We start from the raw sequence: 17500 nt of genomic DNA, 5'->3' as shown, positions 1-17500 counted from the left end.
GTCTACATCTCACGACAAGGGTATGAAGGGTGCAAAATTCATCGCTTTGGCAGCGGAGAACTCCAGCCTTAAAAGCCTGATAGCTGAGGTAATTAATTACTTATTTCTCTTATAAGGCAACAAACTCCTTGACTGACATTTCTTGCGTTGTCAAGAAGGAACCTTTGATCGTAAATATATTTTTAACGCCAAACGTTTAAAACATCTTTCACATCGTTGTGGGCAATATAAAAGAAGTAAAGCTATGATCCTCGCAGTTATAGACGCAATTTTAGTGATTGCGTAGAAAAGCCTGAAAATTTCAGGACTTCAACGGGGTTTGAACCCGATACTCAGTTGCTTTCACAGAAATGGCAGCCCTTGAGGATTTCATCCAGAATCCAGATTACTCACTATCTTAGAATAATAAATAGCACTACACGAAAGTAGAGAAAAGAAGCTTTATTTAAGTGTCTAGTCGTTCTGGCGCTGGAGCGCTAATTGGGGACACTCTAAACTGAAATTAACAATAAACGGAAATCATGTCAAATGAGGGTTTTTGAGGAGAGGGGAAAACCGGAATAACCGGAGAAAACCCTCTCGGTGCAGAATAGAGAACCAACAAACTCAATCCATATGTCCATATGTCGCCGAATCTAGGATTCGAATCCGGGCCACATTGGTGAGGGGCGAAAGCTCTCACCGCTACGCCATCCCTGCTTTGAGCTTTGAATGGCTTGCAGATGATATGACGTCTTTCCATTTGTTATTTCAGAAAGAGGAGCAGATTGCTCAGCTTGAAGTGCGCTTGAGACAAGCTGGTGTTCCTGTGGAGTGCATTCGAAGAATATCATTGGCCATGGCTAGTAAGCTTGCACAGGATAGCAAGCAGGGGTTCTCTCCAACTCTAAACACAAGAGGAGACAGGTGAGTGCTAACTGGCGAACAACTGAAGACGAAGAAGCACCTAGCAAAAGTTCAAGAATTTGTACTGAACTTTTGCAGCAAAAACGGTCGAATCGACAGAAACAAAAGTCGACAATTTTTTGGTGCAACATAAAATAATAGCAGGACGAATTTGTTTCAGGGACCCAGGAGGGAGTATTCACATTGACTTAACCGACGACGGAGGACTGTACACTGGAAGAAGGAAAAGTACAGGTACATATAAAACTATTCACATTTCTAAAACATCATTCCGTTCAGCTATTTTGCGTCATGTCACCGTAAATAGGATTACTTGTTTTCAATATTTTGTAAAACTGGAAAAAATTGTATTAAATCATCGTAGATCTGGTTGAGCCGGAGGAGAAAGGGTGATTTTCAAATCTGTCGGTAACCGATCAATCTCGCCCAAAATCGCGGCATTCAACGAATCCTACCAAAAATGATTCCATTTCGTATCCGATTGAGGCCCCCCTGTGGAAAAAGAGTTTTAAGCAGCTGTACTCGGGCAATTCATATTCGATCAAGTTTTACACTTTAAACATTACAATTAATACATATAGTTCTAAGCTAATTAGAACGAAGTTCGTGGATTTTTCCCAATGACATGGAACCATCTAAATATGTAAAACTAATATTTAAACAAAAAGCGAACGAAAAGATCTTGTATGTTTACTCAGTAACGCTCTGACTAAGATTGCCTTTTGAGGAGGTCAAAAGAAATATATAAGGTCTCTTTTAATTATAGCTCACACTAGTACTTTATTTCTTTCATCGAGTCCTTTTACGGGAACACATGATCACAACAAATTGACCTGGCTCCAAATTGTGTGGCTTCATGGCTCAGTTGGTGGGGCATTGCACCGGCATCGTTAAGGACGGTGCCTACTAATTCAAAGGTATTTTTGCCTCAGTTTATGATTATACGGGAAATGTAGAACTTAATTTAACAAGTGTTATTGAAATCGAAAAAGAAAATTGGGGGGTAACCACGCATTTTTCAAAGATAATTCAAGAACAATATTTGTAAAAAGCTTTAAAATAAAAAGCCATGTATGGCGTTCTTTCTCAAATTGAAGCTTAATTATCTCTGAAAAATGCGAGGTTGCCCCCAATTTTCTTTTTGAATACCAATAATACTTACCAAGATCTACTTTCTCTGCATAATTTTAAGCAACGCAAAAGTATCCCTGTATTAGTAAGCATCACCGATAGGAAATCCGACTACCTCCAGATGCGCAGAACGTATGCGCAATAACCTGAATTTTTTAGTCGTCTATATGACACAACTGCTTAAATTGTCCGGATAAGGGCTAAGATCATTTCTCTCTTTCGTCTTTAAACTATATCAGGCCGGCCGGCCGGCGGTAAACTAGAAGCAAGTCCTGTTATGCTGAGAATCCTGAAAAAAATTTTAAAATATCATTTTTCATTGCAGATAAACAACCATTACCATCATTGCCCAAGCACCAACATTCTCCTTCGCAATCTTTTATCGACCAAAGCACCCTTGTGGGGAACGACCTCGGAAAGTCTAGAACTCCAATTGCCAAACAGAAATCCCTTCCCCTGCGCACGCAGAAAGAAATGCGTCCAGTTCAGACTAGAGCCAGGACCTGCTCGATAGACAACGAGCACGAGGAAGCTCATGTCAACCCAGGAATTTCCAAGGAAACGAGCGACGGTACAAGACGTTCTCCCGAAACGAAGCAATCAAAGGTTAACCGAATGGAAAGTCCATTTTATAAGGAATACCCAAAAGGACATCTTAGCTCTCACGCCCCCTCTGTAAAAGCAAGATATGGTAAACCCAAGAGACAGATGAGTGCAAAGGCAGTAGAGAAAGCAGATTCAAACGCAAACCGTTTTCCAACAATTAAGGATGGGGAACTTAAACGAAAAGGAAGCATTGTTCTTGTATCCAAATCACGTACTGGAGAAACCTGCTTCCAAGTGAAAACTCCGGCAAACTTAGAGAGAAGAGGAAGCTCAGAGGAAATAAGGGTCTGAGATTGATCGCTAACCTTGTACAACAATGGAGAAGGGGAAGGGAGGGAAGGTTTCGTTCCTGATGCCCTCTCGGGGGGGGGGGGGGGTCTTTGTTGTGTCAAGAAAAAAATATACTTAGTTGGTGTATTATTCGATTAACTATGATTATTCTAAGTTGCCTTGCCCGAGTTGTCAGTTCAAAGCCCTACTAATGCTAACATCACGTGACAAAGGCAATCAAAACCTACAGATTGTCATACCAACGGGCTGTGGTGGCTTTTACTCAAGGACTTTTCCAGGACTTTATCACAAAATTCAAGGAATCCATTTCCTCAGGCACTCACATTGTTCTCACAATATTACATATTTTGCACAGTCACGCCAGAAAACAATACACACAGTGGGACCTTGAGAAAACAATCCACTTTATAACGAACTCCTCCGTACAACGAAGAACGACATTCCTTGCCCGAGTATAGTAAAATATTCGGAAACGAACCTCAACATACTGAAACCTTGTTACAGCAAACAATTTGCCTACTGCCGATTACATATGCAGTTTCCTATTTGACCTTTTGAATTCATTCTAGGAAAAAAAAGAAATGGATCATATATGAATTAATTGATAGGAGAAAAATTGACATGGAGAACAAAGCAAATTAAAGTGAATTCCAAGAGTCTCCTGACCAAGAGTTCCTATAGGATCCATTTCATAAATCATTTCATCATGGATTCATTCTCTTTACGCAGTTGTAAAAATAGCTTCAAGGTAACAAGCTGTTTCCACATATAATATTTTTAAAACCTCAAAATTTTAAAGGGGATGTACATCCATGATAACCCATTTTCCTTGTTAAATATTATGCAATGGCTTTTGCCCAGCTAACTATAAACTCTATTAGACAGAATTAAAATTCCAAAACTCAGAGCAAATGACATTTAAGCATTCAGAAATTTTATAATATTTGAAATGTAACTGATTTGGATTCCATGACTTTGGTGCCATGTCATCTTGACAGTTATAAAATCAATAGGTAAGAAAGATCTTAATGTTGTGAGGGATGATGTCCCATTGCTCAGCAGCACTGAAGTTTTCCCAGGAATGATGTTCTTGACCCAGGTATCAAGTCTTCTGGCAATCTGGCCAACCTAAATATTGGAATGGTTTTGTCATTTGCAGTGAGTTTTTAATCCTTTTTAAAATACATGCGATATCTTTTCCAGAGCAGGGAAAGAACAGTTTTTTATTATATAAACACCAATGAAATACCGCGCAAAACCATGATATTTTCATGCATGAAAAGATCACTGTTGCTATGGTTACATATGAAAATCGCGCCTTTCGATGCCTTTCATGAATGATTTAGTGTTTCATTGCTGCGCTCACTGGTGAAATATTTTTCAACATGAGAAGCGAAATTGCGTATCTCCAAGCGGCCATGTAATATCCTCTATATAGTACTTTACGATTTATTCTACTTGTTTCTATATATTATTCATTTTAGACCACGGCTCTAATTAAGCTGGCCACTCTAGAACAGTAAACATGTTCATACAACCAAAAAGACAAATAACATTAACTTTATGTACTAAAGTAGAGTTAACCAATCAGAATAGGTGAAAAGTACCATTCACTTGAGTGGTATATGCTAAAAACCGGTATAAAAGAAAACACAGGAAAACTTGTCTCAACTTTGTTAGATGATCAATCATTTTCCCACTTGGATAGCTTCTTGAAACAAGTTTTATCGAATTCTACAGGTAGATAATTAGAAAGGACATCAAACATTTACTTTGCTTCTTGCGTTTGATTAGCAACATTTACAACTTGGACAACTGCCGAATGTTTGATGGTTGCTTGTGAAATAGCCACTTATTCTTTTGTTTCTGAGGGAGCCATTCCTTTTCATGACTTGGGTGTAATATATGGAATGAAATCCCAGAAGCACTTTATAAAAAAAGTAAAATTCTTTTTAAAAAATGTCTCTAGAAAGGACTACTGCATTGTTATTAGCTCAGGAAGATACTTAGGTTGATGTCCACACCCTAATTAAAGGGGTAGGGTCGTACCTCTTGTTGAACACTATATTTAAATGGCCACATAGTGTCGTACTTCCTATTGTTTTCTGTGATAAATCCACTGCTCTCTTTGTTTGTTCTATTCTTCTTTTGGCCAATCCTGAAGCCCGTTCAACAAGGTACAACACAACCCCTTTTAAGACTTAAACTCTCTGCACTTATTTCTCATTAATTAACTAGACATCAATGTTATTATAATTAAACACTATAACATAAACAATCGCAATGTTTCAAGTTATTATTTCTAGTACGTTCGTGTTAATTGACGCCACTTTTTTGGAAACCTCTGTATATTTTATTCCATAGTGGACGTGAAATGTAAACACTACCTGCCTAGATTAGCCTTTGCTATTTGCAGGCAAGTGTATTTCTTTCTTATTGTACAAGTGTATTTTTAAATAAACTTTGAAATTTAGAGTTATCGAAAAATGCTTCACCTAGAAACCAGGGACCGGTTGTTCACAAGGCAATTAGCGCTAATCCCAGATTAAAAATTGATGAAGGAGTTAATTTCTCTACTCCCAAGTGCTGTTCAACGCTGACATTCAGCAAAACTTTGCATTAGAAGAAGTCAATCTTGAAAAACAAAAATAAGCAAAAGAAACTTTCACCAAAAAGTTAAAACTTGAAAGAAAAGTTTACGCTAATCCTGGATTAAGTTAATCGGCTTTCGAACAACCGGGCCCAGGCCTTACGACAATGATTGAATTGTGGCTTGATTTTGATAAAACACGTCGCAATGACCCATAACCACAGTACATGCACACGTCATTACAGTGTATATGCACTTGCCAGTAATTCAACATGGGCTCAAATATCAACATGCCAGAAATATCAAAAATCTCAAATTCTCTTACTTAATAAAGTGAACTTTATTCAAGTGTCAACTGTATTTTGTGCTGGGGCACTAGAGCGAGTTTCAGTCGAGTGTCCTAAAACTAAAACCAAAGTAATTACTTTGACCAATCAAAACTCAAAGTAATTACATGTAGCCGACCCAAAGCGGGCGGGAAAATGTGCACACGCGAGCCATGGGGTTTCACTTCTGATTGGTTGAAAAAGTGGCATGAGAACTTTGAACCAATTAGTGAGTGAGGTTATGCAAAACCAAAGCAATTCGCTAATTACTTTCGACACTCAATTGAAAACCGCTGTAACTGGCAACACTATACAGAAATCAAATCAAATAAATAAATTTTATCATATCAAACTGTGGGTTATTTAAACGCTTATAATTATCTTAAAAACAAACTGGGTAACCCATAATTATCCTTCCTGGAAAGTCAGTGGCAGACCAAGATGACTCTCTCTGCAAAGTTAAAAAAAAAATTTCTGGATTCCGAGCCACCTTAAAATTTTCATTTGTGAAGGTATATCAATCCGCTGCAGAGGAATTCTTTGAAGGCTTTGCAAGAGTTTTGACTGAGCCTACTAATCAGTTTCTAGCAATTCTCTACTTTCTCAAATCTCATAATGCACCTCTTTTACTCCCCAAATATTTGCATAGCCATCGTTTTTCGATTTCTCTTGGGACATCATGTCCCAGGAGTAATTGCAAACAATGATTATGCAAAATTTTGGGGGGTAAAAGAGGTGCATTATGGGATTTGTGCAAGTGGAGAATAAAAATTTGGGGTCACAGAGTTTGTTCTTGAGATATACACGTTTATAATAAAAAAAATGTATTTATCGCTGGAGCATTACATGTAATTGCGGGCAGTGTACAACAATCAAATCAACTCATAGTAAATAGGTTTTTGAGAAGAGGGGAAAACCCGAGTACCAGAGAAAAACCTCTCATAGCAAAGTAGAGAGCCAACAAGCTCAACTCACATATGACACCAAATCTGGCAATCAGACCTGGGCCACATTGGTGGGAGGCGAGTGACCTCACCACGGCGCTAAAACTGCTAGAGAAATAGAACAGTGATTTGCCTTTCTTTGGGTGCATGGTAATATTCTGTTGATGCTTGACACTATTTAACCTCCTGCTTTACAACAGTAATAATGTTTTTCCTAAGTACAACAATTAATTTATGTGTAATTTGATAAGCGTTAACCTTAGTGTTAGCCCAAGAGGACCTTTCTTAATCTTTCACGTGGAAATCCATCTATCTCATCTTCACTGCTACTAGAAGAATAATCTTCCCACCTTTCACCTTCATGCGGCGAGCAAAGAAACTGCTCAAGAGGCAACCGATACTTGCCACAAAAGTCTACAAATTTTATGTGTCTCACACGTGCATCAAAATAGACACCCTTGCAGCAAGGATTGACACATCGCCGAGCACTGTTTAGATACTGCAACAAATGAGATGGAAGATCTTGAGAGGAGTACTTTAATCCACTATTCTTAATGCACCTTCCACTAAGTTCCAGTAACGTTGGCGGGTTAAATGTCATATCTCTGACAAATCGCACAACAAGGGGATTTTCTCGTAAACTAAGTTCCTCAAGATTCCGTAGTTTCACCAGTGCAACGGGCAACGTGGTGAGTCTGTTATTGTGTAAATGTAAGGATTGCAAATAAGTCAGCCTCACTAACGTTGACGGTAGAGACTCTATCTTGTTGTCACAGAGATTGAGAGCTCGCAACCTGCGCAGGGTCCCCAACTCATTTGGTACATGTGACAGTTGATTCCCACCAAGATACAAAATTTCCAACCTGGTAGCGAAGACAAACACATTAATACAGGTATACAACAAAAAACCTGAGTAAGCAGGAATCATTATTCACTGGTTCTAATTAATCAAGTTTGATGAAAAATGGTGGTGTCCGTTATGTGATAAAAATGGTTTGTGGCTGGCATAGGATTTGGTTCACTGCAGATGCAAACTGCCTGGGTACATAAATCCACATTTTCCTTGCTTTAAGCTGAGAGCTTTGAGCTACAGTGGATTCTCAACGTCATTCAAAGTACCACGGTGATGAGAAAGTTAGTTCCTTTCATGAGAGTTTTCTTTGTCTATTGTCACAACTAAGTTAGTTATAAGTTAAATTGGTTCTCTTCAAAAGTTTTATTGAATGTGGGGTCAGAAACTTTCATTCCTATGCAGAGGTTCCTTGCATCCAAGTTCCGCTTTCATTCACAATCAACCCAGAGCTTCCATGTATGTCATGAAATAGTTCTATAAATAACCTTTGCTGCTTATGCACCATCAGAACTTTTTATTGTGAAATTGTGAAGTGTCACGTCAATCCTACCCTGCAAGCAGAGCCTTTCTTAAATTGACGAGAAAATACGGACTTTGCAGAAATCGTGTGAAGTCTTCATTGAGTATGCGCAAGCCGTTGCTTGGAGACGTTTCAAACCCAGGCCAACTCTCAATCGGGCTCCCAGAAGCCATGTTGATTTTTGTACTGAAGGCTCGATTTTGAGCTTTGCCTTGTCAAAAACATGATGCGTGCCCTGCCTTAACCGGTTTGATGGGAGTGACTAGCCCAGAAACTTGGGCTAACGTGACTTAAAAGACTTGACACAACCTCTGCAGAGCCTCTCTTGTTCGCCCTCTGGTGAGTTTTAGAGAGCTTCTGCTCGCAGGGTCGTCAATCCTTGACTTAAACCACATTTTCAAGTCTGCTTTAAAAGCGATTGAGACCAGGGTTCATGTGAAATGCTCTCACAATTTACAATTTGTACTATCTATAATGCAAAGGCTAGCACAAAAGATCATTTTGTCGCATATGCAAGCCATTGGCAAGAGATTGCGGTTCGAAAATTAATAGAACTTTGAATTAATTATGCAAGAGAACATCATTTGGACCATTTTTAAACAACCTTATATCTCATAGATCCTGCAAGCAATTAAAATAGAAAAATCCAATCCATCATCGCTTGCAATTTAAAACCAAGTAAATTAAAAGTTTAAGCTTACTGATTGCGTAAGAATGTGTGAAACTAACCTTTGCAGGTTTTTAATATCTTGTGGAATAACATCCACTCTGTTGCCTCCAAACAACAGAGTTTTGAGCGACACAAGCTCAAACATCTGAGGAAAAAAGGAATCAAATCTATTCCCACTTAAATTGAGATGTTCCAAAGCTAAAAGTTGTGAAAATTCTTTTGGTAGATCTTCCAAGTTATTATTCTTGGCCACAAACGATGTCAGTTGCCGAAGATCGCCGATTCTTGGCGTTATGTACGCCAAGCCGTTTCCTGATACATCCAGTTCTTTAAGGTTAATAAAATTGCTTATGGAGTCGGGAAGAACAGGAACGCGATTTCCAGCGAGATTCAGAGAAGTGATTTTGTAGGCATCGGGCAAGTTGTTCATAACATGAACATCATCTGGAAGCGTGTCTAGAGAACGATGAGCTAAGTTCAGACGATACTCCTCAAATTCCTGTCGCTTTCTTTCTCCGTCAGTTTGCCCTCTTTCCATGATTACTGTTGAATATCCTGTGGTACTCTTGTGTACTTTCTATAACATTCTATAACAATTTTAAACTACAATATTTTCAACCAAATACACCTGAGTCATGTTTCAGCCTGGACCCACGCGAGCTAAGCATCATGGGGTATGCATAAATTATGCAATGCTACAGCGTGCACTGCGCCAGGGCATTTGGAAGGTCTTGGAAGGACTAACCCCAGTTATGACAAAAGGAAAGCGCTCTAAGTCCTTTCCACTTACTTGAAGAGAATGTCGCGTATAACGGTGTTAATCACGAGAGATCAGTACGTCAGGCTTGACTGTTTTCGCCTAGTGCGAGTGTCCTCAAAAAATAAAATTATGTATCGTGTGTCTGATAATAGTCAATGTAACGCAACACAAGTCAAGGTGTGACATTTATTTAGTGAATGATAGATAACAAACTCATGTTGATGAAACAGAGTATGAGCTTTTAATAGTGGTTGTATTATGATAGCGTGAGATAAGGGTAACCGCAAACGCTTTGGTAACCGCAGTGTTATCGTATTTTGATATTGCATAAAGCTATTGATGTAAAGGCTTTTAGGCCAGATTGAATGACGAACGAACGAGTGCAGTAGGCTTTGAAGGTGTAATTGAGTAAAATAAAAACGCAATATTTTAAACAGAAAGATACAGTCCTTTTGCTCTTGAACCAGCGCCGGGAGATAATCCCGCACATCGTGTACGCGTCAAAATCGTGTTGTTGTATTTGTTGTTGTTTTTGTTTTATTTTCTATTTTTTACAGGACGAACACTTACTAACATTATACTTACATTGCACTTACACTGTACATGCTCCTTACACTACTTATACTTACACAATTTATACCTGCACTAGTCACAATACATATATTGCAATACGAAAACACTAATTAAATTACAATAGTTATACATAAAAGCAAAATACAAAATATAACAATATGTTCCTAATAACACTGCATAATCACTAACAATCCATTTTACATTACAATATTGACTATTTGCATTACATTTTTAACGGACAAGCTGAAATTAACTAAATTGAAAGTTCGCCCATTTCGCCCTCAAAAATTCCATCTTTTTATTGATACGTTCAATATAATTTTCTGTTTCATATTTAATTAAAATTTTGGCTTTCAAACCGTTGATATTCGGATGAATCTGGTTTCTTCTACAATCCCATAAATAGATTTTTGCAATAAGAAGAATATAGTCAAGTAAGGGGCACGATCTTGATAGCACACCAACTATAACATCTTGCTGAGTAAGATTAATTGTCTTTTGAGTACCAGAGAACAAAACAATTCAAAATCGTCCCAGAAAGCTTTAGAACAAGGACAGCTATATAAGAAATGATTAAACTTTTCTGGATGCGATTTGCAAAAAGTACATAGGTCATGTTAGCTATAACCTATTTGATAGAGTTTGGAATTGGTATATAGGATAGAGTTTAAATACTTTGTATTGAAATGCTCTCTCATAAGGTTCTAGATTAACTTTATGACGAAGTACGAATAACTGTTTTAATTGATCGAGCGAAAAGTTAAATTCCCGTTGTAATTTACTAGCTGCACTCGGTAATTGTGCTTTTTTGCCTATCAAAAGTGAATAGTTTTGTTTTGATTTCTTTTTTATTACATCAAAAACTTGATAATCAATAGTCAAGGTGGGGGACATTGTTGATGGAGTGGCAGTGATTATATTATTTTTTAGATAATTTGGCACAGAATAGCGAAGTCCAGTCCATACTAGGATTTTTTTTTTTCGAACCTTTTTCGCGATAACATCAAACGACTCAGTATTGTTCAAGTGAAATAACAGATCACTTACGTAAAAAAGGTTGGAGTCCAAATAAAAATTTATAGTAGACCGGAGAGCCATTCACACGAATTTCTTTATTGTTCCAAATTATATTATTCCAGTCCTTATCTGATGCGAAGTCTTCACGAAAATCAGACTACCACTGCAAAAGTTCAGTATAGAATTGAGAATGGATTGAGAAGTCTTTTACATCGAAATTACAGTTAAACAGGAAAAGTCGTCCGTATTTCGCTAGAAGAAGACGCAAATAGCTTTTCCAGGTACCCCTATTTGAACTAAAAATTCTCTTTAACCATGCTAGCCTTAAGGATTTGATCATGCATTCAAGATCTATCATTTTTAAACCCTCTTTCTCATAATAATGTATGGTTGACAATCTGGTAACCTTATCAGTACCTTTCCACAAAAATGTATAGAAAATTCGATTTAATTCTGTAACAACTACCTCTGGGGTTGATATAAATCAAAATAAATAGACCGTTTTGCGGATTCCGTACAAAGATAGGCCTCTGGACGACCAGATGTTTTTAAGTTTTTTATTTTGTGTAGATTTTCTATAAAATTCTTTTCCCGTAGCAATTTTTCATCATATGAATAATAAACTACAAGTTCTTTGATAGGCTCACCAGGCCATTTAAGACCCAAGGGTTTTATTTTGTTGTTTCTTAAAGACCCGACCACATTCCTTCCGTTTTAGTGCAATTAATCGTTAAACCGGATGCATTTTTGTAAACTTCTAATAAATCAAGAAGTGCCTGTAACGAGTTAATGTCAGAGTGTTGCAGTCATATCATCCGCATGATATTGAAGCAGTTTTGTTTCCTCTTTCCCTACAGTGATGCCGAACAGCAATGGCTAAAGCTTCAGCTGCCAATACAAAAAGATATGGCGATAGGGGGTCACCCTGCCTTACTTCATGTTCTAAAGTGAAGAAGTCTGAAATCGTACCGTTGTTTATAATACAGCTTTGGATATTTTTGTAAAAGGTTTTAACCCAACCAACAAATTCAGGACCAAAATTGAAAGATTCTAAACATTCTAAGATAAAATCCCAATCGACACTGTCAAAAGCTTTTTGAAAATCAAGAAATATCATTATTCCGGGAATATTTTCTTTAAGAGTAAATTCCATTATGTCAAAAATCGATCGTACCGTTTCACCAATGTAGCGATCTTTGATGAAACCAGTTTGATTATAGTGGATGATATTAGGTAAAACATTTTTTAACCTAGAAGCTATGACTTTCGACATTATATTTGTATCTACATTTAACAGAGAAGTTGGCCGCCAGTTTTCTAATAAGGTACGATCTTTGCCTTTTTTTTTCAAGTAGAGTTATTACAGCTTGCTTTTGAGAGCTTGATAATTCTTTATTCTCAAAACATTCGTTTACACAATTTATGAAAGTTTCACTGATTAAGGGCCAAAGCTTCTTATATATAACTCAACAGGAATGCCGTCGTTCCTGGCGCTTTGTTATTTTGAAAAGTTCCAAAACTGAATTAATTCGCATTCATTCAAAAGAATTTTGCCCTCGCATGACTGTTATCCTTCTTCTGATAGTTTTGGAATATTCAAATTATTTAAGAATGATTTGGCAGCATATCTATTTTCTGTCTCATTCCTTCCACTCATGTATAAATTCTGATGGAAACGCTTTTGTTCAGATAGTAATGTACGGCAATCTGTTGTTACCGATTCATTAATAGTCAATTTTCACATATGCTTCTTTATGTGATTTCTCTTTTCCAAGTTGAGAAAATACTTTGTCCTCTTCTCGCCATGTTCGTACCAGCGAGCCTGCGCACGAATAATTCCCTTAGTTTTTTTTCTACGTAAAACAATTCTAACTTTTCTTTTGCTGCATGGAAGAGATTTGCATTTGCATCACAAGGGTCTGATTCGTATAATTTACTAGCATGTGTTATACTCGTTTTGGAGACATTTTTCTTCGTCAATTGTCTCTTTAGCTCTTCTTTTAGAATACTGGATTGCATGGGCTCTTATATTATATTTAATCCATTCCCATGTAGTCCGATTGCATGTCCGCTAGTTCTTTTTGTCCTTCAGCAACTCAAATCGGAATCTTCTGGGTGACATCATTTATAAACGATTCTTCTTCTAAAATAGAACAGTTCACCAGGTCCTTTCACTTGATTATCTATCGAGCCAAATTCTATAATAATGGCCGCATGATCGGTTTTTGTAGCTGGACATATATCGGTCGAAATGACTAAGTCCTGCAAATTGTTAGAAATTAACCAATAATCTAGGCGACAAAAATTTTTTGGAGACATTTGACTCCAAGTAAAACTTCTTACACCAGGATTTTTGACTCGCCATATGTCAATTAAATCAAAATTGTCTTGAAAGCACTCGATACTAACTTTCGGGGTGTTAATAAACCACCTTTTTTTTATCAATAATTGGATTAATTGCACAGTTGAATTCTCCACCCTCAATAATATTTTCTTCGGTATCCAGGTTTTCTTTTTTCTAAACAGTTGTCAAGTCTTTGAAAAATTTAGCAATTTCTTTGTCTTTGTTTGGTGCATAAATGTTTATTAATACATAGGTGGTGTCTGCGATCTCTGCTTCAAGAATAATAAAGCGCCCCAGGGGGTCAAGAATTTTAGATTGAATGGAATAGTCAACGCCTCTTTTTAATAAGATTGCAACTTCACGTGAATTACAGCTACCATGAGACAGCATAATTTCAAAGCCCCATTCACTTTCCCATCGAAGTTCTGTTTCCTTTTTTGAGTGAGTTTCTTGTAGGAAAATTATGTCAGCACTTTTTTTACGACACCAAGTAAAGATCATCCTTCGTTTTTGAAAATTGCTGATGCCCCACACATTCAGTGAGATTAGTTTAAAAGAGTCAGACATGTGAGACTAATAGCGCTTTGCAAGATTGACTTCCTCTTATGTAAAGTTTTGGTTAATTTTTAATCTGGGATTAGCGTAACCGGGCCCTGAGTATTTAAAAGAATGCTTGAGTTTTCTAATGAATAGCATTTCAAAAACCAAAGAAATCGAATTTGCTCTGGCAATCCCTAAGAATTTTAAATTGGCTTGGTCCATTTCAAGTGTACTCGCGGTAGTAGCAATCTTTTAAAAGCCAGTCAATTTAGTGAAAATTCTTAGGAAGTGCCAGAGCAAATTAGATTGTTTGGTTTTTGACATGCTTTTCATTAAAAAACCCAAGTCTTCATTAACTACTCAAGCAGATTCCGTGCGTGCTAAGCTTTTTAATTTTCCCGAAAATTAATCATGTCTACTGTCAAAAAACGAGAAAAACAATGAAGTTCGCTAGCTTACGTTTTTGACTTTTTGAGTTTTATAAATCCTTTATAGTGGCTATCTAACAAAAGTAGAGAAAACTAAAAACTAATCAGTATTTGATTTAACAATGCACCCCTCTGGCATTACTCCTTTGTACTGATCAACTATCAAAAATGGCTCGAAAAATATATGACCCACGTTGAGTAACTTCCTCAAGGCATGAGGCCACTTTGAAAAGATAACCTAGAGTTTATTCTCAAAGGCTTTGTCTATGTATGTTAATCTTTGCACACAAAGGGCAAGGCGACAGGTTTTTTTTTTTTTTTAATGCACTTTTTTTTAATTCACTTTTTTTTTTCTGTTTACGAAAACTGCTTGGTCTGTTCATTTGCGAACTGACTTCACATCATTTACAGCGAAGGAGTACAACGAAAGCACAGGACGTCGTCACAGAAGAGGAAGGTTCGCGAGGGACAAGAACAACGCGATGTCTTTCAATCTATCGTCAGATTCAAACACCACCACATCTTTGAGCACGCAAAACCAGAGATGTGTTATTCTGGACGATTCCCTGGCTGTTCAAATTTGCCAGTTTCTTGCTCTGTCGATTGTTTTGTTGGCTGGCTTAGCTGGAAACATTTTGATCATATTAACTGTACTTATGGGCCAGAAGCTAAAGAAGACCGTGAACTATTTTATTCTCAATATGGCGGTCTCTGACTTGCTGTTCCCATTAACAATTATCCCACTGCGTTTAACAGAAATCACATCTCATTCTCTACATTGGTTTATCCCTGGAACCGCAGGCCTGGTCCTCTGCAAGATAATTCGCTTCGCCGAACACCTGTCAATATCTGTGTCTGTACAGAGCCTCATGTGGATCGCACTGGATCGGTTTTTAGCTGTGGTCCTTCCCATGAAAGTCTATCTCATCTCGCCGAAATTTCGCGCCACAGCTATAATAGCATCATGGATTATAGCGGGGATTACGAATTCAACCGATTTGTTTTCTTATGGGTTACTTAAAGAAAACAAGGAACTTACTCGATGCATATATTTTGAAAACAAGACTGACTTAAACTTCATCAGTGGAAAAGCACATATTTATATTTTTCACGTTTTACCAATAATTGCTTTGATGATTTCTTACTGCATCATCGTAGTAACTCTAAAGAAACGAGACAAATTACTGGGTCCTGCGGTTGGTCATTCGCCCAATTCGAACAAAGACCGAAGAAAACGGCAAGCCATAAAGATGAGCCTTTGCATAATGGCTTCATTTTGTATTTGCACGATACCATTAACAGCACAAAACGTCATCGACTTGTACAAAATAAACGTTCCTTGCAAAGTGTACAGGCCAGTTCGCTTTATTTCCTATCTCATCTATTACATGTGCTCAGCTGTCAACCCCATCATCTGTTTAGCATTTGTTCAAAGTTACCGTGACAGCCTAAGAAAATTCTTTAAGTCCTGTCTCGATTCCTGCCCCGAAGAAGTTTCAAAGGTGAATGACATTGAAATTAATGGTGGAGATGGAATTATTCTTCTAAGCGTCCGAGTCTTCTCTCGAACTGACTGAAATTTAGGGCCTGTTTACATGGAGGTGGGGTAACCAGCCAGTCCATATAAACTCTTATTTTTTCAGCCTCGCGTTTACATGATAGATGAGGTAACCCGCCGAAGAGGGTTACCTGGTCTGCCAGACCGGGTACCCCGCCCTGCCGAGGTTGCGTTTTGCCATGTAAACGCTTGAAGGTGGGATAACCCGCCAACCCGGCGGAGTCGGCTCGTGTCACAATATACTGCCTTTGGCGGAGGTGTTGCAGCATTAAAAGTGATAGTGATAGCCACAGCACTGAAAGGTTGGAGCAAGAGTATCTAGTGAGAGTAGAAGAGCATTAACTGCCAAAATACGTCCTTCACCCGCCATTTAGAACGCAGAACGTACGTGCAATAACAATAGTAGGCACCGTTCTTAAAATAGGAAAAGTCCAGGGTCGGGCCACAACTGGAAAGCGAAATCGACACTGCAAGGGTGCAGCAGTTTAGGTGAAATCGTACATCAGCAAATGCGTTTTCTCGTTGCATTCCAACAAACTGAAAAAAGGAAACTTTGAACTGGCTCCACTGTCTAAAGAATATTTAATTTCAGTTCAATCCATCTGCATTGATATAACAGTTAACGATTCTAGTTGTCAACGGATCAAAGAACAGTTAACATTTAAATGACAAAAAGAGGTCTCCTGAAAGCTGTTTTTAGAGGCGATAAATAACTTCTAGCAAGGCGTGCAAACAAGCTTTGAATTAACAGAAAGCTCTGTCTACTCTATAACGACAGTACAACCTAATAAGCGATTTTCAAAAACCAGTTCCTTCCGGGCATAACTGAATACAAGGCGAGGAAACCTTCTATTTTCAATAAATTTTTCATCCTTTAGCAAGCTGTTTTTTTAAAAACCGATTTCACACCGAAGAAAGTTGCACTTTCAATTCGCGGGATTAAATTAATCATTCACGTGTACCTTAGCAAATGAAATGTTTACACTTTATCAGACGTAATGAAACAGCAAGACTCATTATTTTAATCAAAATCAGGAATACTTTGCGCCGGACTGAATTTCAAAAGTGCAGAATCGAACCGAGTGAGACTCACAACTTGGTTAACGAGCGCTGGCCTACTTTAAGTGTATTCCTGGTGCGATGGCGACAATCATCTACTCACTCTACAGTAAATTATCGTATAGATTTCCTATGTAAATCTACCACAAATTGAAATCTAATTTAGATTAAAACTGGTCATGTTATTAGTACAATTCGGAAGTTTACTTTTAAGGGCTTTGTTTATCTCACTTGTATTTAGGAGAGCTCAATATTGAATATTAGATTTGCGATAATAAAAAAAAAATCGTTATGCCTCTCTTTTGAGGACAGGTGGTCTTTCCACACACCATGCAGTTATCAGTAAGTCGCCGTTGAGAAAAGCTTTGTAAAAAGAATCTCATA

General features: G+C 37.7%; 3 protein-coding genes across 6 annotated transcripts in view; 2 read left to right on the top strand and 1 right to left on the bottom strand.

Moving 5' to 3' along the window:
* Window positions 1-5407, top strand: part of LOC138028573 (gamma-aminobutyric acid type B receptor subunit 2-like) — a 32091-nt gene extending 26684 nt beyond the window's left edge. For all 4 annotated transcript variants that reach the window (XM_068876167.1, XM_068876166.1, XM_068876165.1 and 1 more), the window contains 4 exons: window positions 1-88; window positions 755-906; window positions 1067-1140; window positions 2363-5407. The exon at window positions 1-88 is cut by the window's left edge and continues 77 nt beyond it. In XM_068876167.1, the coding sequence (XP_068732268.1) occupies window positions 1-88; window positions 755-906; window positions 1067-1140; window positions 2363-2934 (886 nt within the window). In that variant the 3' untranslated portion in view covers window positions 2935-5407. The remainder of the gene's footprint in view (window positions 89-754; window positions 907-1066; window positions 1141-2362) is intronic.
* On the bottom strand, window positions 4370-10933 carry LOC138028574 (leucine-rich repeat-containing protein 58-like). Its single transcript, XM_068876169.1, has 2 exons — window positions 8897-10933; window positions 4370-7657 (listed from the first exon to the last, which is right to left on the bottom strand). Exons 1-2 carry the CDS (start codon window positions 9373-9375, stop codon window positions 7060-7062), a joined length of 1077 nt encoding a protein of 358 aa, XP_068732270.1. The 5' UTR covers window positions 9376-10933; the 3' UTR covers window positions 4370-7059.
* Window positions 10934-11705: 772 nt separating this feature from the next.
* On the top strand, window positions 11706-16095 carry LOC138030310 (neuropeptides capa receptor-like). The gene has a single exon (XM_068878213.1). The coding sequence runs from the start codon at window positions 14982-14984 to the stop codon at window positions 16074-16076; it is 1095 nt and encodes a 364-aa protein (XP_068734314.1). The 5' UTR covers window positions 11706-14981; the 3' UTR covers window positions 16077-16095.
* Window positions 16096-17500: the final 1405 nt, after the last annotated feature.

This window comes from Montipora capricornis, chromosome 13 (genome assembly GCF_036669925.1).
Source record: "Montipora capricornis isolate CH-2021 chromosome 13, ASM3666992v2, whole genome shotgun sequence".
Classification (NCBI taxonomy): Eukaryota; Metazoa; Cnidaria; class Anthozoa; order Scleractinia; family Acroporidae; genus Montipora; species Montipora capricornis.
The sequence above is the reverse complement of the archived record's forward strand: the minus strand, read 5'-3'. Positions and strand labels throughout refer to the sequence as shown.

Bases quoted from the DNA above. Each gene is read 5' to 3' on its own strand.
- LOC138028574 (XM_068876169.1), bottom strand. From the start codon at position 9,375: ATGGAAAGAGGGCAAACTGACGGAGAAAGAAAGCGACAGGAATTTGAG. The intron at 7,658-8,896 runs GTTAGTTTCACA...CTTCGCTACCAG, and splicing joins GATATTAAAAACCTGCAAAG to GTTGGAAATTTTGTATCTTG.
- LOC138030310 (XM_068878213.1), top strand. From the start codon at position 14,982: ATGTCTTTCAATCTATCGTCAGATTCAAACACCACCACATCTTTGAGC.